The sequence below is a fragment of the Acipenser ruthenus genome, chromosome 22 (genome assembly GCF_902713425.1).
Source record: "Acipenser ruthenus chromosome 22, fAciRut3.2 maternal haplotype, whole genome shotgun sequence".
Lineage (NCBI taxonomy): Eukaryota > Metazoa > Chordata > Actinopteri > Acipenseriformes > Acipenseridae > Acipenser > Acipenser ruthenus.
The window spans coordinates 2477692-2503553 of record NC_081210.1 but is presented as its reverse complement, the minus strand read 5'-3'; the positions used below and the strand labels follow the sequence as shown (position 1 = coordinate 2503553).

Here is a 25862-nt window from a genome sequence, read left to right as displayed (position 1 = left end):
CCATACTTTACATGAGTTCTAGTGTTTCAGCTAAGAGCTTCTATGTGAGCAGAGAATTTATGAAGTCTGAGGTTTTTTGTTTTATACGGATATAATCTCTGCATTGCTGCGATTTGAGATACCAGAAATAATTCAATTACAACCATTGATTGGCTAATCTTCTTGGGAAAACGATATCTTGAGGTGTGGTTTTTCCGCCTCAAATCAGTTTGACCTGACAGTGTGGTATAGTCATGCACACCACCAAGTCAGACTTCTACTGTATTAGGTACGTTCTGTGTCACTGGACTGGTGAGAGTATTTCACAGGGTGCATTCACACGTGGTTCGTTTCTGGTGATTTTTATTAACAGAGTGCAGTTCGGTTAGTTTTGGGTGCATATGTGAATGCTCCAAAAGAACTCCCTTTCAGAGTTTGTTTTAATCGAATTGATTGAACAACGTTTCTCAGTGATTGCTTAAAATGCTGGAAGTGGAAAAACAAGAGACTTGATTGTCTTTTGGCTTTGCTATCAAGATGTACATTTGTTTTTATTGGCAGAGTGCTTTTTCTGTAATGTTCAGCAAGTAACTGTTTTATCTTTAAATAATGTGTTCTTTTTAACCTTTCCTGAACAATGTTGTCTCATAACTGTAATGTGCTGCTTGTGGTGCATTTAGCCATGTTTCCTTATCCAGAATTACTTCATTAATAATAAAAATAATAGAAAATGGATTTTAAAACCTTAGTTAGCACAAATAAGGAACAAAAACACTTGACATTCCAAAGTTTCATTTTTATCTCAGTTTATTGAGGAATAAACTATAAAATCAGAGTTACTAAAATGCTTTAAAGGGAACACTTTGTAAAACTCTGTAGTTTCAATAAAAAAATGTTCCATGTGAGTTGTTGGTTTTTTTTATTTTTTTTACACAATCCACATTTCCAGCTCTTTCTGTGGTGGTTTTCGTTTTGTTTTTGTTTGTTTTGTTTTTTTTTTACACACGATTAAATGTTTATACAAAGTGAAATCATAGCAGGTGTCCTCCCCAAATACAGACTCATTAATTATAAAATCTTGATCATTTTTTTAAATTCCAAAATATGGGTTTTGGGGTTTTTTTCTTTAAATTATTCAGTATTTTATTATTATTATTTTTTAATTCAGGACCTTACTGACACTTAAGAAACTAAACAGCAAAGACCAATGAAGGACCGGCCTCCGGTCTGCTTTGAACTGTTTTCATTACAAATCTTGATTTCTCCACTAGCAGCTACCTCAGAGTATCTAATCAGCAGTATTGCACATGAGTTATATAGGAGAATTATATAGTGGGGTAAGGGGGAGGGGAACATACATACATACTGGGTAAAATATTGAGTGTACAAAAAGCCCCAATCACTTAATACAATGGACATGATTGATTACATACATACATACATACATACATAAAAAAAAAATCGTGCTTTACAATATATTACATATTTCAGGTCATCTTTACCAAAAGGTGGTAACTATTCCCCCACCCCCTTTCTAAAGTTGTATATCTTTATTACAATGTGCTTCCACTGCCTGCTGTTCCAAGCCACAGGACGTGACTTTGTGACTAACAGTATTCATGGGGAAGTGGATAAGCTTTAGCAGCAGTAGCCCGATTTCCTACGGTGCTGCCCAAACTGCAAACTGAGCCAAGGGGAAGTCAAGGCAGTTTCTAAACTGTCAAGTGCTCTCCTTACCACTCCGGTGACTGAAGTTTTAACACGCAACACATAAAATGTGTCTTCACAGGGAAAACGAAGAGAAAGACTACTGTTTCACTGAGAAAGAAAGATCAAGCCAGACCTCTAGTGTAGCAGGCACTTAGTTCACCACAAATGGGTCAGAGTTGGTACAGAAGTGTTTGATATACAATTTGCTGTTACCGTTACCATTGTTTCAATACAGCTGAATCACTTGGCACCGTTACTCAATTTTGTCAATGCCGTTTTACAGAAAGCGAATGCAGAGCTTTGTTGTGCTGCTCCACTTGTTCAGTCCACTGTTAAACAGAGACACGTGTACACTGGAGTTTGGGGTTGTCAACATTCAAACTGGTTTTTCTTTTTTTTTTTTTTTTTTTTTTTTTAGGATGTGATTATTCTGCAATTCCATGTCCAAAAACAAATACATGCAATTCTCTTCAGTTTATACCCAGACAGCAAACAATTCCTGTTTCTGATAACAGAAATAAAAATCATTTCAGAGACTAGAAAGTAAGCTGCATTGGTTTACTGTAAACATATCATCAACGTCAAAGGGGTCATTTGCAATTCTTCCACAGCTTCCCATGAAAACAGATGCTCTTACTTTGCGGGAAAGGTAGTCAATGACGGTAAACATTTTAAGAAGTAAACACCTTTATGAATGAACGCTACATTGGTTTAATTTCACAAGATAATACTGACTTTTAAACAGCAAGGCAAAGCGATGGTTTGCATTCAGCAGGCAGGGAAGGGTCAAATCAATTCAAAAATTGTCATGGTTTATATAGCTGATAAGCACATATGGAATTTGAAATGTTCTTTCAGAAATGTGGTTTTGTAATTGAGTTCACTTGACACAAATTAATTTCACTGATGCTGAAAAAGGACAAGCATGCTTTAATTTCCCTCGTCATTTTAATCACAGCACGCATCCAGCTTTACAAACCACCCGCTTGGAATTACTGATTCATGTTTTTCGTCTGTGTACCTCTTTCTGATGCTACCATTTCGATAACCCATTTTGCCCTTTTCTAATCAACCACACTTCTTAATCCTGCAATGATAACAGCCCAGGGACTCCTCCCGGTCCTTTTACAGAGATTGACAAAAAAACAAAGACTTCTCAGCCTTGTGCAATGTAGCAAATCACGTTCACCCAACATTAAATCAGGTTAGGCACACATATGGCATTATAATCTACACTCTAGGGGGTAAAAAACATATTTCTGTACCTTGCGCACAGCATGAATAACAAGAGAGTGACCATTAGGTTTGATTGGTCTTGTTAATACAGTACACATGAAATAACCAACTGGTTCCCAAAGCAGTGTGATACAGTGAGGCTTTTCTGAAGAGTACCTTGTATCGTTTGCCTTGGATTGTTACATTATAAACCTACATGTAGATTTAGGAACACAACTAACTACTGGCATGACCACAGGCATGGGTCCCATTAGCCTGAGAGCCGCCTTCAAATCCCAGCTACTGTGTTTGTTCAAATATCAACATCTATCAACGAAATGCACAGGTACAGTTTGACACCCTATTAAAAGAAAGAATGCACTTTTCTACAAGCTTGGTCAAAACACAAGGTGTACGTGTTATGAGCAAGTGGCTCAGTTACATGGAAACTCATGAACTGTATTTTAAACCTTGAGAATGCATTCAAAGCTTTGCAAATAGGGCCCTCCATTTTATATAGTTTGACCTCTTCATTACAAAACTGGTAAGAAATATATTAGTTTATATATGTGGTACTTACAGTTGGACACTTATAGGTTTGTTACTTTAAAAGGACAATTTTTAAAGAAAACAAATTCGTTTTTTTTTTTTTTTTATAAACAAAAGATAAGGAGTTTCCAGCTAAATCAAGAGGCTAGCTGCCAGCTACTTGGATTCATTAAAAGCCCAACGATCACACTGCTGTGGAAGCAACCATACATGGCATAATGAAGCCAAACGGGTGGAACAGCAGTCCTCTCTTTAATTACATCACACAGAGGAGACCTGCGTCAACAAAACAAACACATCTGGATCTCCTCTTCCATCGATTGTCCGAGTACTCCTCTTCTACACAAGGCATCCGGCAGTGAATAAGTGCTCTCAGCCAACGTCCCGATGTCTCTCTTCTCTCACAGTAGCCACAAGGCAAAATACTGTTAGGATTTCAGGTTACATGTTCTTTTCTTTTTTTTAATACAATTACTCATGCAAATGACCTGTTGCTGGGTTTAGTTCCAGAAGCATGATTATACCATATCAACCCCAACCTTAGGTTTCCTGACTTTATTTTGATGTTTTTTCCCCACATTTTTGTAAAGCTTTTTTTTTTTTTTTTTTTATAATATAAAAAAATTCACTTGAAGGTATAATACACGAAAAAGTCTTTAGGTTTTTTTTATATATGCCTGCGTAATATACAGAAAGAATCAGGCTCCCTCATTCACCAGTTAAACTGTCGAGTCCTGCAAAAGTTTTTTTTCTGTCACCAAATCCTGTCGTCATTATTATCACTGATTTATTTACTTCTTTTTTTTATAATACATAATTTTTACATATCGCAATTTAGGGCTTGGAAAACCCTAGGTACATAAATCGCCACAACAGGTTATCCAGAAGGCTGTGGGATGACTATGATGATGACGTCACCTTCCCTCGAAGGTTTGTTTTCTGTTATTGTCATCTTTAATTAATCGCTTTAGAAGCAGGATAGTAACAGGCCTGCAGATTGCCTGAGGATTATCATAAAACCTTCTGGCCTCGGAGATCCCCTAAGTCCCGTATGAGCCGTGTCATCTTTAATTGAAGCTTTGCTGGTAGAAATGTCTGCGGCTGGTGCTGATGTATTCTTTTAAAACAAATGCAGTTTGCCTTTCAAACATCTTCAACACGTTTGCATCATCCTTATTTCCACAAGGCCACAATTAGCGCTCAGCAGATGGTGAAACCATGACCTCAGCTCAGTCCCAATTTTCTTTCCTTCTTTTTCACAAACATATCAATATTATGCACAAAACGTCTTTCTGCCCGGCAGGCCAGGTTTGCAGCTCTGAGAATGCATTGAAAGGTTATTTTGTATGATGTAATTACACCTTTAAAAAAGTCAGGTGACCAGCTTCCCAGAAGAAGTCCTCAGACTGATAATGTCATCTTGCCTCCAAGGGTACAAATTTCAATACAGATCTGCTCCGAGCTGCCATGCAGCTGATTTTTATTCCAAGTCAAATAAATTGCAGGTCCCGAGCCGATAGTGTTATTTTGTACCGAGGGCAAACATTTCTTCAGGCAGCTAACCGTTTCCCCATAAGAACCTAATGATGTGCTTCTAAAGCACTTTTATAAGGCTTTTCTCATCCGCCACCTTATTTCTTTCTATGTAATTCACAGAATCAGTAAACCCAAGAAGGTGAGCGTCCTTGAACAGATAACTGCTGTCTCTCCTCCGCAATTAATTTTTTTTCTCTTTTTGCAATGCATTATCCAAGGCGTGACGTGCACTGCTCTTGAAGGCAGCCTTGCTTGAATTTTTCTGGTAAATACTGAGCATTAGAGGCTCTGGTCCCTCTTTACGCATTACAGAAACGGTGCTGCTCCTCAGCATATGATGGGCACTCCGTCAGTGTTGAAGATCATCCCAGTGGTGGGCTCGTACGTCCCAGCCAGGTAGTACAGATCCTCGCTGTCCTGATATTTCTTGGTTTTAATCATCTGCTCGTACTGCTCCAGACTGACCACCAGACACTTGTGAGAGACGGTCTGTACGTCGTTTTCATCGATGTGAGAGGACTGGTACAGGGCGCGCTGCGTGGGTGAAAGAACATAGGGAGAGATTTATTTGTTACACACACGATACACTTAGCATTAGTTCAATAGAAAGTCATACAAAAATGAATTATTATATACTGTACATTGTTAAAAGCAAACCACCACAATACTGATGCTGTTTTGATAATGTGAAATGTATAATTAAGTTGGCAATAGAAAAATATCATATTTGCAGGGTTTATAAAAAAGATCACAGCACTGCTACGCTTTACGGTATAAAATAAAAAAAAAAATATTGGGCTCATACAGTAATTGCATTTCTTTTTTTTTTTTTAATTAGTCTACAACATATGTGCAGAGGTGATGCTTCCCTTTGCTAACAGAAACAATGACATCATCCATAATACTGTGATTGTCCGGAACTGTAATCAACGGAGAGCACGTCTGCAGCTATTGTGAACATTTCAGCAACATCTTATTATCTCAGCCAGCTTGCAATGACAAACAAATTTCATACATACCACCTAAATGATTCAAAGTATATTTTTCTATTATCAATATCATTATTATTATTATTATTATAAATACAAGTTTATTTTGACTGGTGCTTCTAGTTGCTAAACTTTGTTTTTTTTATTGTTTTTTTTTAAACTTGGCAACAAAACAGTCTGGAATGTATTATACTCGGTAAGTTAGGATTTAAAATCACACAAGTCTAGTCAAGAAGCAAAGTTCTGTCAAAACCTTGCCTCAAGAACGCCTGGTTCCACAGCTGCAGGGAATCTGGACAACAACCCGTGCTCCTGGGTTAGCTCATGCATTCCTCATGGAAATTTAATCCACATTTTTTTGCAACGGCTATATGTTGTTAGAAACTTAAAACCTAAAACAAAGACTTGGCTTGCTTTTCCCATTATCTGCAGAACCCCACACATGCACAAAGAGTAGCCAGGGCTTGAACTCACCTCCATGAAGTCCTTTCTCTGGTTGGAGGCCTGGAGAGCAGCTGGTAGTCCTCTCCCAGACTTCTGATCCCATTGCTGCCAACGAGAGAGGGAGACGAGAAGAGGCGTTATACAGCTATTTCAGCGAACATTTAAGTCTGGACTACAAGAACGATGGTCTGAACAGATCAGACTAAAACCCTTTTTTCTTAAAGTACATTGGGATCTGTGGAAAGCCATGAGAGGAGCATGTGCTTTTAAACGTTTTAAACATTCTGTATATGTCATTCAAAATGAGCTATACCAGAAACACACGGTTTCCCAGCAGGTTTGCATGCATTAATGATCGAACAGTGCTTCAAATGACATGGCATATTATGGATGAGTGCAGCTTTATTGTAACTGTACCCAGTGTACCTCCATTGTAGAAAAAAAAACCCTGTCATATTCTTTTAAGTGCTGAACAGCAGAGATGGTAACTATGGTGGCGCTATCCTTATAGCAGCTGTAAAAGTAGAACCAAATCAATCAACGTTAAGGTAATAGGTTTTTGGAGGTTTTAGCATGACATCATACAATTATATTTAATCACAGTGTTAGTTATTTAGTACCTCTAAAAAAGCACTACACTTTAAATCAGTGTTTTTTTTCACCAAATCTCACCTTTCTATCATGTAATTTCCTCCCTGGGTTAGTCTCCTCTGGGTGGTAAAACCACTTGACTCGGACCACCATGTAGTTTCCCCAGGACTCCCACATACTCTGGATGCGCCCAATGTAGGGCAGGTTGGGCCGCCCAGCAGACAGGAAAACCGCACAGTCTCCAATGCGTATAATCTCCTTCCCTCGCACAATCGCCTTATAGAACAGCTTCTTGGCTTTACCTTTCATTCCTCGCCTCTAGAAAATAAAAAAATAAAAAAATGCATTTAGGCATATATATAAACAAACAAACCAACAAAACAAAAAAACACACACCCGGTGTTTTTCATTATAGGGCACAGCAGCAGCTGACTATAATAAACTTGCAGTTATCAAGTACATGTTTCTGGCACCAGACATAAATGAGTTTCTTAGGTCTGGATTAAATAACCTTTAAACAGATTGTTGGGTTAAGCAGTTAAAAGGAGAGTTAAGAGGGAGACAAACCAAAAGGAGCTATAAACAAAAATAAATAAATAAATAAATAAATAATTACGACCAACCACACGTCAGTAACTGCAACAGCTTACAAATTATAGAATAAAGCTCACCTGGGTTGGTTTGCCAAACCACTTCCAGAGCTGCCGGGCAGGCAGAAAGGCAGCGATTTTCGGTCTGTTTTCCACCGAAGGAAGTCTCTGTCGCTTGGCCAGCTCCTTGGTTGTGGGCAGATGGATTCCTTCCCGTTTCTTCGGTCGATTCTTGCCTTGCTGCTGCTCCTGCTTCTGCTGCTGCTGTTTCTGACTCCTGGTCTGAGATGGGGAGGAGGAGGATGAGGAGGAAGAGGTCTGGAGCTGTCCTGATAGCTTGTCCTCGGCTTGGGGATGGGCCTGCTGGGTGGGAGAAGTGGAGCGCGGTGAGGCTGGGTTCTCCTCATCTGAACTGCAGGAGTCTTCATCAGTGGTTGATGAAGAAGAGCTGGAGCTGGAGGAAGTGGAGGAGGAGGAGGAGGAGGAGGAGGATGAGGAGGAGGAGGAGCTGCTGGAGGAGGAGGTTGAGGAGTTGGTGGACGAGATGGGGCTGGAAGCCCTGGAGCTGGCTGAGCTGCTGTCTTCTTGGGCTCCACCCTGATTTTGCTCCTCTTCTTCCCCATCTGACTCAGAGCTGCTGCTGCTACTGCCACTGCCGCCGCTGCTGCTGCTGCTGCTGCTGGCATCCAGTTCCTCTTTCTCCTTATTTGTTTCTGGGTCCTTTACCTTGACCAAGCCGTCCACGCTTCTCCCTAGCTTCCCTAGGCTGTACGTGGAGACAGTGCCAGCCCTCGGCTTTTCCTTTTCCCCTGCTTTGGTCTTGGCTGCTTTCTGTTTGACCTCCCCTATCATGACCGTGGGATAAGCCATGCCCATCATGGTCTTGTTGTCCCTCTTGCCTGAGAGGCTCTGGTCTTCCATCATCATCAGGGCTTTGGTCTTCTTGGTCTTTGGAGACGTCACTCCTTCGTGATCCAGCTTGATCTTAAGTTCAGACTCGGGCTTCTTCCTTTGGGTCTCATCTCCTTTCCTCCCTTTCTTGGACTTCACTTTCCCCTGGCTGTTGTCACTGGCTAAGAATGAACCCGAGAGGTCACTGTAGGAATCTGAAAGGACGTTGCCAAAAACAGGTGGTGTGTAGGACGCCTGTTGCTGAGCGTTTCCTTTGGAAGGAATCTTCCCCTTTGTGGTTTTCTTCGATTTCTCAGTAGACATCGCCACAGAAGAGCCAGCGTTTGGGCTTTGCTGGCACTTTCTACCTGGCCTGGGACCTGTTTTCCCCAGAGCCGCTGATCTCTCCTGGGTGTCTGTGGAAGCAGACACCTCTCCTTGTTCACGATTCTCAGGAACAACTTCAGGCCCTTTACAAGTTAGAAAAACACATCAGGGTTTGAATACATAATGTTTGGAAGAATAAGCCTCTACTTTTAATCAATTTATGTTTAACATAGTTCGTATTATTTTACACAGTACATGGTTGTGTATTTATTTGGTTGCAGAGGAGTTAGCAGGTCACTGTACCAGGTTTAGGTTTGGGCCTCCTGCCGCGCCCTCGGCTCTTTGGAATTGGCTCCTCCGATACTTGGACGCTCGCCTCCTTGCCTTCCCCGGCATCCTTGCTGGACTTCCTGCTGCGTCTCGTTGTGCTGGGCACCAGTAAGGCAGGAGAAGGCTCTGCACCTGTAAACATCAAACCTGACTTAAACCTGGGTACCTTGCACAGTGGGGAAAAGCGAAAAATAACATTCTGGATTTCTGTGTGAATAAATGGCTGCCAAAACAGTGCCACACGCTTACCATGCTGCACACAAATGTACAGTACTTTTGATGTTATAGAAACCAATGAACAACATTCTGAACAGATTTTGAGGTTGAGAGAACTCTCACCATCGCTGACCTCTAAAGAGGTCTAGGAAACATAACCCCACTCAACACAACAAACCAGTTAACCAGACCTTGTCTTGGGTATGTCCCTATATAACGTTTTGTAGGATGTATTTCATAAAACAATACCAAGCATGTTTCCGGTTGTTATATAATACTTACACTGTATCTTATAATCGGGAGGCAGCAGTCGGATGTGCGACAGGGGGATTCTCCCTGTGTCTCCGTCGTCAAACTCCACGGTTATCAAATCATCACCCTCATCCACATCTGGGCTCCCTACATGACAAGAAGCAAAGGACAAGGTTTAAGCGCTTGCCTGGGCCTGGAGAACATCTGGAATTGTGTGGAAGAATCAGGATTCATAGCTGGAGCTGTAGCCTCAGGTAACACACAGGAAATACAAAATAAAATAAAAAAAATCTGATCTGTATTTCCTGTAGGTATTCTGCAAACACAGCTCATATCTAAAAGAAATCCCTCAGAGGGAGAGGGTGGAGGTTAAAAGTTGTTTTTGCCTTCCAACTCCCCCTTATCACATGCGGCACACGTCCAATCAAAACCTCACTAGAGGCAAAGAATTCCAAGCCAAGGCTGACTAAGATGAATGGATTGTCTTTGAGAGCCACAGTTCTAGGTCCTGTCTCTCAAAACCATAAAACTTTAGAGAGTTTTGATTTGAAATACAGCAGTAGCTGCGGTAGGAAAAACATGGATGAGAATACAAGATACAACAGGACACACTAGTATATTACCTCTGACCACGGTTCCAGGATACAGGCAGCGGTATTGCTGACTCCAGTATGCAGCGATTCTTGTTCCCTCAGGGAGGTAGCGCACAGAGGGGGGCTTCACATCAATAATCTGTGGAGGGCAATTGGGATATATGGTTTTTAAATTACCCGAGGTTCCTGTGCACAGTTAATTTGTGGATTAAATGGGCGATAGTAACTCATGCATAAATAAAAGTAGGATTTTCATGAAGTCCACGAAAATTTAAAACAGAATCCAGAGGATATGTCTTAGATTTATAACAATGGGGGTAGAATCAACGTGCACCAGTGATCTGCAAATTCTTCTAAATAGGTTGGAAATTGTATATTGTAACAGATTAAGAGAGAAAGCTATTATGGAGAAATTGGGAGTTTGGGGGGCTCATTTATGTTCCTTGGCATACAGCATGCTTTCTATTCCACTCAGACAGTGTACATACCGCCTCCTGTAGAAGCTGCTCCAGGGAGTAGATGTGAGGCCGGTTTCCTCGCTCTCCTTCCACAACAACTCGGTATCTGAACAAAAAACACAAGACTGCTGAGTACGATGGTAACAGGACTCTGCCTAAGCAAGCCCTTCACCCTCCCCTCTTCAGGGAAATACGGTCAAAAGAAATACGGATTTCGGTAAATGTATCTCGCTTGAAGAAAAGGATCTGGCCCTATATTATTGTATCTGGTGGATTTGCAGGTATTTCAATTTGCAAGGAAGGCTAAAAGATTATAGATTCAGGTTTGTAAGTGAACATTTTAACGCTCTTTTAAAAACAGAACATCTCGGAGAAGGAATACTCCAGAACGCCTTCCTTCTGCTGGAAGGTCATTCACCCGAGATTGTGCCCCTCTGGGTGCCTGGTCTTACTTGGGTATTAGAGGGGATTCTATGAGGTTTGTGGAAATGCCTAGATGTCTGATTAGTTTACTCCTGCGATCAATGCTTATTCCTTTGTTGTCTTTTCTCAGGAGCCAGTGCTGCGAGTGGAGAGGCGAGAGGGCAGATGTGAAACCCTCCTCGTCCTTAAGAAGAAACACCATGACTGACATGAGCTTGTAAATATGTAGGAGCAGTCAAAAACCCCAAAGGTAAAACTCAAACCTCTTTCAGGTCTGTGGTTGATGTTGGGATAGAGGTTCTGGTCTCTGGTGTTTTTTTTTATGGGATTGTGGAAGTAGAAACCTTACGATTGAATTATCTAGCTTCCCTGCGGAATCACTTTCCAAAAAACTGCATTTACTATACAGTCAATCCGGAGACCTTTTATTTTCCTGAACTATATAGTCAGTTGCTGCAGGTCTAGATTTGGTCTTTCCAAACAATTCTTGACCATTCCAAGGCTTAAAGATTTAGACACAAATACATAACCTCTAATAGGTGAGGTGGTGTTGCGAACCCCATTTGTCTCCAATCCACTGTGGATGGATGTTCAATTCAATTAATTTGTTTTGAATGTGATGTATGTTTAGAACATAAATATCTGGACTGACGTGTTATTTGATCTGGTGGATTGCATTGGCAGGGACTGGTTTGGAGCACCAAGCTGGGCTCCGAGAGGCTGTCCAGGGCCTCGTTGTGATGCTGGGGGTGCCTGCTTGACAAGCCTGCCTGTTCTTGATTAAGCTGAACTGAAGGACGCTGTTTGCAGAGGGCAAAAAACACGGACTTCTTGACCTCAAGTGCTTTTCTTTTGGCTGGTTTCTTAACTGTTGCAAGGGTGGGATAGAGCATGAAAACAAAGTCAGATGAGCTTGTAAATATGTAATCTCTAGTGGGCTGAAAAGACCACTGCGGTTGAATGGCAGCCCCATGACTTTGGTTCTGGTCTCAACATTGACAGCAGCCAATCAAAGCCACTGTACCGCAGCTTTCCCTTCACATAACCACTAGTCACAGGCTCGTTACAGTGGGCCTCTTGGTGATGCTCAAGTTTCGATTATGTTCCAAGGGGCTGGGTATTGCAGTAGGGATTACATTTGTCAAGTGCTTGGATCATTCTTCATTCCCGCATGAGCTGGATATATGTTTCAATTCTCATGTTCCTGAGGATAAGGAGGCAAGATCAATAGCACATTCAGTGTCACAATCAGCGTCAACTGTGTACTGTTTGGGACTCTCCAAAAGAAATGCCCAACTTTAAGCACTAAGCTTTAATCACCCATTTGAAATGCATTGAAATCCTCTGCAACTACTGATGTTTTTTTTAAATGCGCAGTTCTTAACATCTTCAATAGGCTGTGGTTTTTGCCCAATTGACACAAGTGCAATGTGCTGAAAAGTCACAATCCTTTTCCCTATCCAATCATTAACCTTGAAGGATCTCTGTAAATGCAGTTGCAGGGGGAAAAAAAACTTGATAAGAAGAAGTGAAGAACTCCCAGTGCATGTACGTTAAACTAAAATTGAAGCCTGTTACTTTAATTCAGATTTTATTTAAAAATACTACTTTTATAATAGATGTCACAGGATGATCTTGATAGCATGGGCAAGAGGGACTGACCTGGGTGATCAATCACAATAAATCCTTATGAGGACTATCTGTCTGTGTCCAACACAAAACTAATACATTTGCCCTCGGATTCCGAGTGGGTTTCGTAATATGCCAGCGACTCCCAGGAGCAGGATCTGGCAGCTTTGAGGGAGCCTGCTTTTAGATGTTGGCCACACAGTTTATTGAAGCAAAAAGTTAAATGTGGCTCCAGGCAAACAGAAGAGGTAAGCAGAAGCCTCGAGAGGCTACGACTCATCAAAAAAGGTCAGAGTTTCAAAGTAAGTGCTCCTGCACCAATTGAGACGATGGGCAAGAAGAAGAAAAATAAACAGTGGATCCTGGTATCTAAGCGGCTAGGGATTCATGCCGTCTCTGCACTTAACATAAACTGGAAACCACTCGGAAATGCCAGCTTCTCTTCAATTGCTACCAGCACCTTTTTAAAATGAATATCGTCATACGTGTGGACAAGAGAGGAGACACAACTCTTTATCCAGTGGATTACCAAAGTGAGCTGGATGGAAGACCTAGTCCAAAGCACTACATTCTGAAAGTGAACATCTCAACTCATTATTAATACTTTTAGTTCTGCAAGGTACAGAGCTACTAAAGGCAGGTAGATGAGATGAGGTTAAAAGCTTGAAAACCACACGGGCCCGGCTCTTTTGCATTGTGGTTAAGATGCTCACTTCCTGTGTGCGGGGTCTCTGCTTCATGCCCAGCCTCTACCTTAGTTACATTTGCAGAAGATCCACATTTTAAGCAGGCAGTAAAAAAAAAAAAAAAGACGCAAACGTTATCAAGAAATAGCAACGACTGCTCAAGGTTTTGTGGCCCTGAAAACAAATTCTACAAGGGAAACTAATTTCTATCACAAAAAACAAAACAAGAAAAGCTTTTTTTCATTAGCATGAATGTGTAGCGAATAGCTGTTCAGTGTGCCTGCCAATGGCCTCTTTATGAACTTCAAATACAAATGTTATGAAAAGTTTTAAAAAAAAATGATTAAGATAGATAAGGGAGTGTTTTTGTTGTATGGGAGTGAGTTAATTCTGTATTGATCTCTTGACTACTGGCTCATTAAGGCCTCCAAGCAGGGCACCAACAGTTTGTAGAGATCTCCTTTCTCCTTGCTTGCAGATTTATTGATTCCCTCCCTAAGGGAGGGTGCTAATGGATTCATTTATTTGGGGAATGCGAAAACTAATAAGCAAAGTGAAGAAAAAAAAAAATCTTTGGATAGAGCACAATATCAGCCAGTCCTTAGACTTAATTTGCCAAGTAAAAATGGTTTTTTCAGCTGCCAGATGCCCCAAGCTATTTAAAAATAAATCATTCTGAATAGAATTATTTTTTTTATTTTTTTTGTAGTTTAAATTGAGTTTTCTAAAGACGCTGCTTTAAATGGAACAAACAGCACAAAGTGTGTATTTGTTAGTAGGTTTGTTTTCTATGGGGATTTCCGCATTTTTTTTTTCCCATGAACTCCCCTGCTTGCAGTGCCTCCTGCTGACTTAATACTGAAGTGCCTGACAATCTTGTTCAGTTTTATACTTCATTGTATTTCCTTGGTTTACTGTGTTTTTCTTTAGCTTTCTGTGCAGCCTACTATAGAAGGAGGCAGACCCTGTGGACAGTCCACTTTGTTTACTGTCTCCAAATACTTTTTTTATTTCGAGGCACACAAGCTTCCTTCCCTCCCCTTTAAAACCTGTCAGCCAAATTAGACATTTATTTGCTTAACAAGCTGCAATAAACAATCCCTTCAACTGAAACTGGAATAAAAAAAAAACACAAGGCTTTTAAGTCAACAACCTTCTTAATGAAATTAATGTGCCTTCCCTAATTATACATGGTACTCAACAGCAGCTATGCGTGTCATTATATCCAGGTGTGAAGCCAGTAGGGGGTTCTTCATTAAGAGGGACCAGGTAAATTGGAGCAAAGAAAAATAAAAGGGTTTGCAGAAAATTCAAATCCTACTTTAAAAGAAAACAATTCTCCTGATGCAATACCATTAGATCACAAGAAAGTACATTCAAAGCGGGCAGGATTTGCAGTCATGATATTCAGATTTTCCACGGAACCCCAGAATATTACATCATCAGATTCCTTGATTTATATTTAAAATCTGCTTCACATTGGACGATGCCTATATACAAACACACACACACTGTATGATCTTAATATAAAATGTAATGGGACCACACATGCAAAAAAAAAGAATAAAAAGGTGCTAGCTGATAAATGCTTCAGACAAAAATAATGAAAATCCCCTAAGGATTTGTGTTTATAAGTTTCTTAAATTTCAGCAGATTTAAAACCCCTTAGAAGTTGTTTTTTGTGTGTACTGAATTCAGGCTTGTAGCAACTAGATTTGCTTTATAACAATTCTCAGCAGATTTCCTTGCTGCTAATAAACTTCCAGCCTTTGTAGTCTGATGTGCAGAGAATTAAGCCAAAGCCTGTCTGCATCTGCAGGCATTTTAAAGCCTCTCCAGTGGGAAATTGCTGGGTTTGCAGTACGAAGGGTAGTTAAGTCCATAACAGACAGGCAGGTTTGACATGGGGGCAGAGAGGTAGGTTTTTCCCTTACATGTCTGGAGAGTGAACAGTCTGGACGTGGCCAGCGTAGAGCAGCTTATCATCCATGGGAATAAGGACCCGGAGCCCATCCTTCAGCTCGTCTTTGTCGATAACGCAGTTACGGGGGCCTGGAAGGAGGAGGAGAGGGAGGGAAAAAGAAAGTCAGCAAGCCAAAGCAGCAGAAAAGCGCCTTGCTAATTGTCTGACTGTACAAACTGGCACTTAATGCTACAGCCCCTGTGGGTGGTGGGTACACCTGACCGCACTGACGCCAAGAGAACAGATGGCACAGGCGCTGCAGATTCAACAGGATAGGCAGCTCAAACTCAGACCATTTCATCGCTGCTCTGTCGACATCATCCACACCTTTTAACACTCAATAATAAAATTAGAAGAAATATCTTTGAGTTAAGCAGACAGCTTAATGGCAAACACCTGGACCTATTGCAAGCTAACAAAAAAACAGACCATATTCAGTCTGTTGAATAAAAAAAAAAAAACACCATTGCATTGCATATGATATACATCATTTCACAATATAAAAGCAACACGTTTTTTAAAGATAAAACATATTGAGCCATATCGGATCTCTTTCTTTCCATAGACAAGGTTTTCTTGCACCTATTCTCCACCACTTGCCTGCCACTCAGTAGTTAAATCTTTGATTTCGTATGACTTGCACAAATACCTCAGTCTTATCCAGAAAGGTAAATTGAGTCTCCATTGTTATTCAATACCTCTCCTCAGCAGTAACTAACGAATGCATGGGTTTAGGCACATTACAAAACACACAAATATATGTATGAATATATGAATGATAATAACGGATGGTTTTCATTTGAGGAGGTGGCCAGCGGTAAACAAAACAGCAGAGGGGAAAGCGTCTGGGTCTGAACTCACCGGGCGTGTTGGGCCTGTCGATCAGCGCACTCAGCGGGACGTTCTCATCTTCAGAGAAGCTACTGTCCTGATTGGGCTCAAAATCCTCGTCAGCGGCCATGCTCTCCATCAGCTTGCTGACTGCACCGCCCTTCCCTCGTGCCTGCTGGGAAACACACCTCTCAATCCTTCTGCCTAACGAAGCCCCGGAACACACAGAGGTGCCAATGCTATGGAACTGAATAAACAGCTCCTATTGGCTAGTCTCAGGCCCCTTCTTGAGCAAAAGGTAATTGTGCCAAACTGTGGTGGTTTAGAGAATGTGATAATAGCACTAATAGTTTTGCAGAGGGAAACCGCCTTAGTCCATTTCCCTTTGGATGTACTTTGAATCGTGAGATAGCTCTTGATATATATGGCACTGTATTAATCTGAAGTGGTTAAATCAGAGATATGGGAGAGCCCTCAGTCTAATTTACCTCTTTCTTTACCTCCCTCGGCTTCACCTTGACCTTGCTCTTCTTGCTGGGGCTGAGGGGGGAGGAGGCCAGACAGACCTGGCCCTCGCTGGAGGTGCTCAAGTGCTGGGGGGGTGACAGACACAATGGGGTCTCTCTGCCTTTCTTCTTCTAAAAAAGAAACAAGCAGTCTAGTCAACTAGAGAGCACCCAGTGCATCCCTGCACAGGCTGGATCTGTTGGGAGATGGGCCTTTATCCAAGCTGCTATCAACCGGGCTATTCTCACATCCGTCACCAGAGATTAAATGAGGGGGGTAGTGGAAATAGCAGTCATTCCGGAAAAGGGCCAATCGGGAACAGGATATTTTCGAGCCGATTGTTCTTTGTGGTTTGCCTAAATATGCTAGGTATGAATACATAAAAAAAAAAAAACACCAACGCATTTCTGGCTGTACTATGAAAATCATCTGCTCTTCTGTTCCAACCTTTCCCCGCTATACCAATTAGCTCGGTTGGATTTGAAGAGCAAAGTGCTTTTGGACACCATTCAACAACTAGTACCTGTATGTGCAAGTGGATGTTTACTGATGTTCCTGTTCAGTAGGAGTCTTATTTTTTGCAAATTAACTGCAAAACATGAACATACCTTGCCAAGGTCTTTTTCCTCCTTTGGCTTGCTGGCTTCCTTTTTGGGGCTCTGCGGCACGGCTTTGGGGGAGCGGGCCGGTTTGGCAGCGGCGGGAGGGCTCGTTCTGGAGGGAGAGAGGGGTGTGGCCAGAGTGGCGTCATGAAGGAAAATGCGCTCGCTCCTCCGGCGCGGCCAGCGGTCGTCGTCGCTCACCTCCTGGCTGAACTCGAAGCTGAATTCCCGGGGAGACTTCACCTTCTTCAGCCTTTTTTCTGCCAGCTTCACCTTGTTGGAGCCAGGCAGCTCCCCAGTCATCCCCACCGGCACAGCTGAATCCAGCAGAGGCTTCTTGGAGTGAAGCAGCGAGGAGGCCTTCTTAATCTTGATGTCACTCTCTGAATCTGTGTATTCGAATTCAGTCCCTGGTAAGAAAGAGAGAAACACGTCTCAACTGGTATGGAAAGCGACTTATTTTTCTATCTGTGTACAGCCATCCAGATATAGAAAGACCACATCTACCTAGAGCTCCTTTGTATTGCTTGAGAGTTATTTCTGAATGGACGCCTGGTGCTCTTTTAATGTGCAGCTGCTACAGAAACAGACAGGCACACAGTAGTTTACCAGAGAGTCATTAAAACCTCAGTGTGGAAGTCCCCCTCTGTCTTTAATGCGGGAATTGGGTTTATTCATTAGTGGAGGACAAATCGATTAGCAGTTTCAAAGCACAATTTTATATATATATATATATATATATATATATATATATATATATATATATATATATATATAAAATCATAAAGGCAAAGCTTTTTCCAAACAGAGGTGCAGACCATAAGGCACTAAATATATTAATGTCTCTAGAGAGTTAAAAAGTAGTTCACATCAATGACAAATCAACCATGCATACTATGCATGATGACGCTCTGAGGCAAAGTTGGTCGCACGCTCAAAAATCTCCTCTTCTTAAAGACTTGACTGGTAATATTATATTAAATTCCTCTTACATTGTTTAAAAAATAATTATTAAAACAAAACAAACCGCGCATCATCAGGTGCTGCAGCGATTGAGATATATATATATATATATGCAAAGCACTACTTTGATTCTTCACCTTAAGTATGGCTGAAGTAAAACAAATACCACATTTATCCAGCTGGTTAACCAGACTGCATTGTTGTCTGCCTTGCTACATGACATAAACATTCGGCATGCATCTCTATTCAAAGATTGTTTTGTATCATAGAGGTTGACACAGAGTTGGATATTTCCTTTAAAAGGGGCCTTCTGTCCAGCAATGGAGAGCATTGGGGTGGTGGGGGGCTCCAACACAGATGAGAGAGATGCTCTATACTGCTGTACCCTCAGAGATGTTTCAAATTTAAATAAAAAAAATTTAGAATGGAAACTGAACTACTACGAGGACACTTCTGGTTTGGTGGTAAGGAACTGGGAAACCATTCCTACCCATGAGGCTCTGCCTTTCTTCCTTCTTCTTGGCTTTCTGCTTGGCCTCCAGCTGAACGACGGACAGTGGAGGAGCGATGATGGGACTGGGCATGGCGCTGGCAGCAAACCTGGCCAGCAGCCCCAGCCCACTCTCATCGAGGCTGGGAGAGCCGAGGCAGTCATGCTTATCCAGATCATACTCCTCCTCTAATTCATCCTCATCCTCCCCTGAGGTATAATCTGCCAAGCAAAGAGCGAGAGCTTAGTTCATTTCTGGGGCATTTGAGGCTTCTACACAAGCTCTACAGCAAAATGAGACACAAGCCTTTTTAAAAAGTCACTTTATAAATATTCTACTTGTATACGTAATGTAAGAGATATATGCTGCTTGGCTATAAAAAAAGTCTGTAGACATTAATTGCTGTGTCAAGTGTAACGTTTTAAAAATGGACCATTTCATTTTACTTTGACCTGATTTAATGTGGTTTAGATTAAATTCAACACTATTTGTATTGAGTGGGGTTTTTTTCTTTATATTTAAAAGAAAAAAAAAGAAAAAAAAAGCATGCAAGTACAGTCATGCATAACAGATGTAATCTTAAACACAGTGTCACCTAAAAGAATTACCAAACAACTGGACATTTTAACGTTACTCGCTGACTGCATACGCCAACATGTTTCATATCTGTCACAGTAAAGGTCTGGTCACACTGAACGCATCGCGTCAAAGCGTCAGCGTCCATCGTATTTTGACGTAGTCAAGTTGCTTTCACACCATAGGCGTTCAAATAATTAGAACGCAAGAAACAGCAAACCTGTGACGCACAAGTCGTCGAAATGTATTATTATTATTATTATTATTATTATTATTATTATTATTATTATTATTATTATTAAATATACTTATTTAAGAAACAGGTCCCGCAAGCTCTTCCATCAGTTTTTAATTACATCTGAGTTACAGATGTAGTTAAAAACTTTACTTGTGGTTCGCGAAAGCACTTTAACCAGAACAGAACCATTAATGTGTTGCATATTTTTAATATGTAGGCTACGACTGAAGTTATTAATATTAAAAAACTAAACTTTATACAACTATTCAGTTTAAAGCAACACTTTGTGTTTGAAACACAGGGCTCTATATACTCAAGCCGTTCTCCACAAACAAGTACAGTAGTAAGCATTCTGATGACTATACATTTATGTATTTACTGTAATAAACTGATGTAAAATATACAATAACAAAGATTATACACATTATATTTCTACATGTATCATTTAATTCAGAGGGAGGGTTTTTTTTTTTTTTTTTTTTTTTTTTAACAGGTCGGATCTCATTTTGTCATGCCGATGAGGGGGACGAAAGCTGGAGTGTGATTGGTTACAGAGACAAATGTACGCCCGACATGCACAGAAAAATAGGACAAGGTCTATTTTTTGACGCCGTTGGTTTTATGCGACGCGTCCGGCGTGAATGCCTCCGCAGGATGTATTGTATTCTAAAAAAAAAAAAAAAAAAAAAAAAAAAAAAATGTACGCCGGACTTTGAGGCGACGCGCTCAGTGTGAAAAAGGGCCTTAACGTTGAACTGAAGAAACTGAAGCAGGGTTCCATATTTACATAGGCGTTTCCTCGCTAGTGAAAAAAAATAATACAACAGCTTGATGCTGTATGGTGGTCCCAGTATGCTGGCAGTGAAAACCAAATTAAAATAGTTCTTTATTTGGTTTGGTGTTTGGCATCTGTCAAGAAGTGAAAGACATAATAATTGAGACTGGTACTCGTACGTGGAAAACAGTGGGGTGGACAGATACAAAAATAAATAAAACAACCGCAGCATACAGAAATAGTAACAAAAAAAAAAAAATCAATGAAGCGTAGCCCGTTAAGAGAAAGAAAAGGGAAAGGCTGTCAAACGTTTGACTGTAGCCGACTTGAAGACAGAAATTAACGCCGGCTCTGAATACCACACACCTACTTTCATTAGCAGACGGAAAAAACAGAAACATTGAGAGACAAAGACAGAAACATCATATACAAACAACTGCCGTTGCGCAGCCCTCGACTAGCTGTTGATGCTTTCGATTGAAAGTCACGAAGCATACAGGTTCATGCATGAATAAAGCACAGGGGTTTTGATTTTTAAAGCAAATGTGAAGTTATCTTTAAATGAAAACATTTCAACCACAGAGCATTTCAAACCTTTAAAAGCAACCAGCATAACAAACATTTTTTTTTTTTTTTTTTTAAATCAATGCTTGAGGGAGTACAAGCAAGCCAACAGCATTCAAAGCAGGTTGTGTGCAGGCAGACTTTCAACAGCTTTGGGTCATGTTTGGCGTCGTTCAAATGAAACAATATCGTTGCTTAAGTAAATGTAGGTTTAGGTGACTGGCCTCTTTAGCCATGGTTATTTCTCTCAACCAAACCCCCCCCCCCCCCCCGCGTACAATCTCAGGCTTGTCGAAGAAATGCATTAGGTGCTGTATTCCTAATAAGACGCAAACTATGCTTAGTAAAATCATTGAGCGCAGCAACGTCTACCATTACCCTGAAATGAAAACCTGCTGAGGTAATTGTGCAACTCCTCAGGGGTATTTTTCTTGGCGTCTTGAAGGCCCGTTGACCTACTTGGCCTTTGTTTAGGACAGCCGAGTGCCAGACAAAATGAAACACTGACAACTCAACTAGATTCTTTCTATGTACATACCGTCTCTATTGCCTCTGTATTACTCAAGCTTACACCCGGGAACACACTGAAGTGTAAAGTACCAGCAACGGGCCTTACTTTCTAAACATAGGAAATTAAACTAAAAATCAGTCCAGATTGGTTTCCTCGAACCATTATGGGTAGTTTTTTTTAAAGCAGTATGTTCTCAAATCAGCGCCTCCCCTATTCTAACTTCATGCCCCTTCACTAAATCCTGGAAGAAGTTTAAATTGAAAATGGCTTCAAAAAAGGGGAAAAGCCAGCTTCCCATTTTTCTTTTTATACTGTACCTTACCAATCTAGTCTGGTTTTCCAAATGAATACGACTTACTAACAATTTGCATTTATCATGAATAATAAAAAGGGGTAGCAGGACAAACACACAGTCCAGTATTTCACATCTTTGTTTTGCACATTGATTGTACTGCAAAGCTACCTTTACAAAATCTTAACAGATTCAAGAGAAATAACCATGGCTCTCAGACACAATATAAGCAAAGATCAATTTGAGGGGAAAAAAAAGTAATTTAGGTGAAGTTTTCTCTACGATGGAAATATGAAAAAAAAAAGTTAGTATCATGGTTAAATTCAAAAGGGTCACATCAAGAAAGGGTGATCTTCCTACCTACAGAACAATGGCTCGGATGACATGGAAAGTGACCCCACACTGCGCAGCTGTCTGCCCTACTCCCAGCCAATCGCTTTGCTTCTTTTTTTGCAGCGGGATGAGCAAATGCAAAGACCGATACAGACATTCAAAAGCATCATGGGTAGGAGAAGGGGGGCAGAGGTGAAGGGGTGGCCAAGCAGCTGCAAGGAGAAAGCAAGCAATCTGGAAAAGCTAGGTTATTCATTGTTTAGTAAACAGGGCAAGCAATTAGAAACCCTATTGTCCAAATATCCCTTCAAGGTAACCAAAATGAAGCAGTATGTACGCTTTAAATACAACAGAAAAAAATAATAATAAAAAGGAGGTGTTTGATTGTTTACTGTTCCTTTCCTGAAAGATGTACTACTCAGTATATCGTTCTGCTGTTATCTGCATGTCTTTAGAATTATCTTTTCCCTGACCTCAGTCTTGCTGTTATCTGCATGTCTTTAGAATTATCTTTTCCCTGACCTCAGTCTTGCTTACTAATCGTTATCAGGTGATCTCATAGAATGGCTGACCTAAGAAAGGCCATGCTGCAAACTGGCAAACACATGTATTTCAGTGAGTGTAAGCTACAGCCCACTGAGCCTTCTGTTTCTTTCTCTCATGCAGATGCAGATATTGTTAATGTGGATTTACTTAGTAAAAGCGGTTAGGTAAAACGTATTAGTCTGTAGAAAGCGATGCCCAGATCATCATATTATACCCCATGACATTGAAATGTAACCTGTGTTTACTTTACTACCACTGGTGCTCAAAAGATTCATCCTTTTAACTTTAGCATTTTCTTTTTTTTTTAAACCCATCAATTTCTAAAACAATTTCTAATATAAAATGTCAAAAGCCAGTTTCGTAATTTGCTGAACATAAATGTATATTTCTGTTTATGATAACCAAAACACCAGTCATGTTTTTTAGATGTTAACCAGATATTGCTGGTGGCTTCAAGAGATATATAATTTTTTTTTCAGATAAAGGGATATTTGAATAACAGAGTAGTAAACTGAATTTGGGAGTGAAGTGAAGCGACCTATCACCTAATAGGAGACACAGCAAGAGAGACAAAGCACACTGTTTTAGTTAAAAATGAAGTCAACATGTTTAATAAAGCTTGATACCAAATTGCAGTATAAACAACAAGCTCTTCACACACGCACACACAACATTTTCTGATTTACAATTCCACATACGCCTCTCGCGAGGCCAAGCAAAAAAAAAGAAAACGACTCAAAAGGAAAAAAAAAAAAAGAGGCTCTAAAAAAGAGCCAATAATATTATTCACAATATGACAAGTAGAAAGAACAGCAGGCTACGCTGCCAATATCAAAGATGGCTGTTTCGGTTACCATCAAAAGATGGCCACCACCATTTTTTTTCTAACGGGAGGAGGGAGTGAGGAGGAGATACCATCTTTATTATTTTTCTGTACACATTGAGGTTTTGCTCTAGTAACCTTGGTCGAATGAGTCCTCCGAAGAGTCACTGAAGGACGACCGGGCCTCTGCCTCTTGCAGCAGTAAAGCAAAGTGCTTGTGTCTCTTCTTGTTTGCCGTCTGTTTTGATTTCAGAGTTCCTGCTGAAGACGAGGACGACGTGGACAGGCCCCTCTTGGGCGACTGTCTGCTCTTCGTGAAGGCCGAACCGTGCAGGTGGGAGGGTCTCCCCCTCGATCCAGATTTACTTAACGCTGAATGGGATGGCCAGACGTGCTTTGCCGATTCATCTTCCTCCTCCGTGTCTGTATCTGTTGTAAAGTAAGGCGTTGTCAGTATTTACGGTTAACAATACATCTCGCAGTGTACTTGTGGACAGCCCGATAACAAAAGAACCTTGTTGGAGGACTGCATGTGTACCTTTTTCGTGTATTTGTTTATTGAAACATGCATAAGAGGAGCTGGTGGTCAGAGAACTAAAAATGTGATTGAAGGAACTAATAATTAACTTTTCAATGTGAAATTTTCTAACTTTGACTTGCTATTCTACTCATTTGATTTCAATTTGACCATTCCGTACTTGCATGTTTGATAACTATAAAATGTCCAATTCATCCCCCTTATCTAACTCATTCAGTATGCTTAATAAACCAAAAATCACTTACTGTATGAGTAACTGCTGACTTCTGACCTTGCAGGGGAGTGAGAAGCTTTCAGGTGACCTTTGACCTTCATCCCAAACTCCATCTTCTTCGCTTTGGCAGCCATTTTGTTTTTACCTTCTTTGGAGGATTTCTGCGAGATGCTGAGGCTTTGAGAGAGGTTTTTCTTCCCTTCCTTTCCCAGGAACTCCATCTCATGGGACCCGAGGCGTTTACTGCAGTTCCCAAAACTGCTTTTCGATTTCCCTGCGGAACCGTCTGCAAACTTAAAACGAGACTTGCCGAGCTGACTGAGTTTGGTCAGAGACAGGGCCTTGTCCAGTTTGGTTGCCAACTGCTCCTGCTCACTCTCCTCTTTCTTCTTCTTCTTCTTACTCTTTGTCTGCACCTGTTAGTGAATAATTACAATAAGTGTTTAGTCTCCATTTCTCCTGAACTCAAAATAAACATTTTTTGACGTATAAAAAACCTGGCAACTCGGCACAATACACAAGGCAAGAAATATAATGTAACAACATTTCTAAATTCCAAACTGAGAAAATGATCATTCTTAATTCACATAAACAAACATGTCTTGTGAAGTGTTGGCCAATTTAAAAACATGAAGCATTATAAAAGTGTGTTGGCAGAAACCAGTCAGCGGCTTATGTACGGACACCAGACAAGTATACTAAATGAAATGGTATTGCTTGCAAGGATTATAAAAAACACCAGGTCAGAATGTGGTCTTACTGTCTTACCAAACCCATAAGAGAATTGCATGTAGCCTACAGTGTGAACAGCTGCCACCCCAGCCAAATGGCAAAAAACAATTCTAGTAATTGTTTTTTTTGTTTTTCCCCACTGAAGATATATATCCTTTTGACCTATTGGTAAAAGCAATAGACCCTCATCCTCATCCCCAGTACACAAAACAAGGCATGGGATTTTCCAAAAGGAAATGAATCAATAAGGGACTAGTTTAAAACATGGGCAACTTAAATGCCGTGCAAACACGCAGCCGGGTCTATAAAAGAAAGCATTTTTTATTTAAAGCCACCGACCTCTTCAGAGAAGCTGGAGGAAGCGTCATCCCAGATCTTGCTTTTCCTTTTTACTTTCACACTCACGCTATCCATCTCATCTTCATCTTCGGCGCTCAGACCTCGGAATCTCTTCCGCAGTCCCTCGCCCGTCTCTGAGTCCTCGGACAGCAGGAGGGTTTTGCCAAGCCTGAGGAGCAATGAGAAATTTCCATTAGACAATGGTCAAATCTTACTTCAGTGTTTAGAACATGAAACATATTGCTGGGTTAGAAACTCCTAACAGCCCTGCACCCAGTTCTGGGTTTCAGAACTCCCCTTGTTCAAGTATATTACTGAAATGACCAGGTGCCAGGAACATGAGCAATCAAGCCCCTGCTAATTCTGCACTCAACTGATCACACTGCTCAAATAACAGTTAATGGTAGAAACTCCAGTAGGTGCAGGGCTGGTGCCAATTTCTAGACCTGCATTACCATAATCTTCATACTTACTTGCCAACCTTGCAGTCACTTTTCCCAACAGGTGGCGAGGCAAGGCCGTGCTTTCTCTTTCTGGGCCTTCCTGGGCCTCTCCTTGCCAGACTTCTGTTCTTTTCCTCACGTTTCTCTCTATGACAGAAATACAGACCCCGCAA

At 40.9% G+C, this 25862-nt stretch overlaps 1 protein-coding gene across 6 annotated transcripts in view; it reads right to left on the bottom strand.

The window, feature by feature from the left end:
- Nucleotides 1-879: 879 nt before the first annotated feature.
- LOC117431705 (trinucleotide repeat-containing gene 18 protein-like) overlaps nucleotides 880-25862 on the bottom strand; it is a 64298-nt gene continuing 39315 nt past the window's right edge. For 3 of the 6 annotated variants that reach the window (XM_058995774.1, XM_058995776.1, XM_058995775.1), the window contains exons 14-30: nucleotides 25720-25836; nucleotides 25247-25415; nucleotides 24207-24591; nucleotides 23562-23852; nucleotides 18765-18986; nucleotides 17318-17721; nucleotides 16691-16840; nucleotides 16233-16377; nucleotides 15343-15460; nucleotides 10701-10776; nucleotides 10243-10351; nucleotides 9650-9766; nucleotides 9125-9283; nucleotides 7685-8964; nucleotides 7095-7331; nucleotides 6453-6527; nucleotides 880-5523 (exon numbers count right to left, since the gene is read on the bottom strand). In XM_058995774.1, coding sequence (XP_058851757.1) covers nucleotides 5317-5523; nucleotides 6453-6527; nucleotides 7095-7331; nucleotides 7685-8964; nucleotides 9125-9283; nucleotides 9650-9766; nucleotides 10243-10351; nucleotides 10701-10776; nucleotides 15343-15460; nucleotides 16233-16377; nucleotides 16691-16840; nucleotides 17318-17721; nucleotides 18765-18986; nucleotides 23562-23852; nucleotides 24207-24591; nucleotides 25247-25415; nucleotides 25720-25836 — 4261 coding nt within the window. In that variant the 3' untranslated portion in view covers nucleotides 880-5316. The remainder of the gene's footprint in view (nucleotides 5524-6452; nucleotides 6528-7094; nucleotides 7332-7684; nucleotides 8965-9124; nucleotides 9284-9649; nucleotides 9767-10242; nucleotides 10352-10700; nucleotides 10777-15342; nucleotides 15461-16232; nucleotides 16378-16690; nucleotides 16841-17317; nucleotides 17722-18764; nucleotides 18987-23561; nucleotides 23853-24206; nucleotides 24592-25246; nucleotides 25416-25719; nucleotides 25837-25862) is intronic. The other 3 variants (XM_034052961.3, XM_058995777.1, XM_058995778.1) reach the window with 3 other exon arrangements.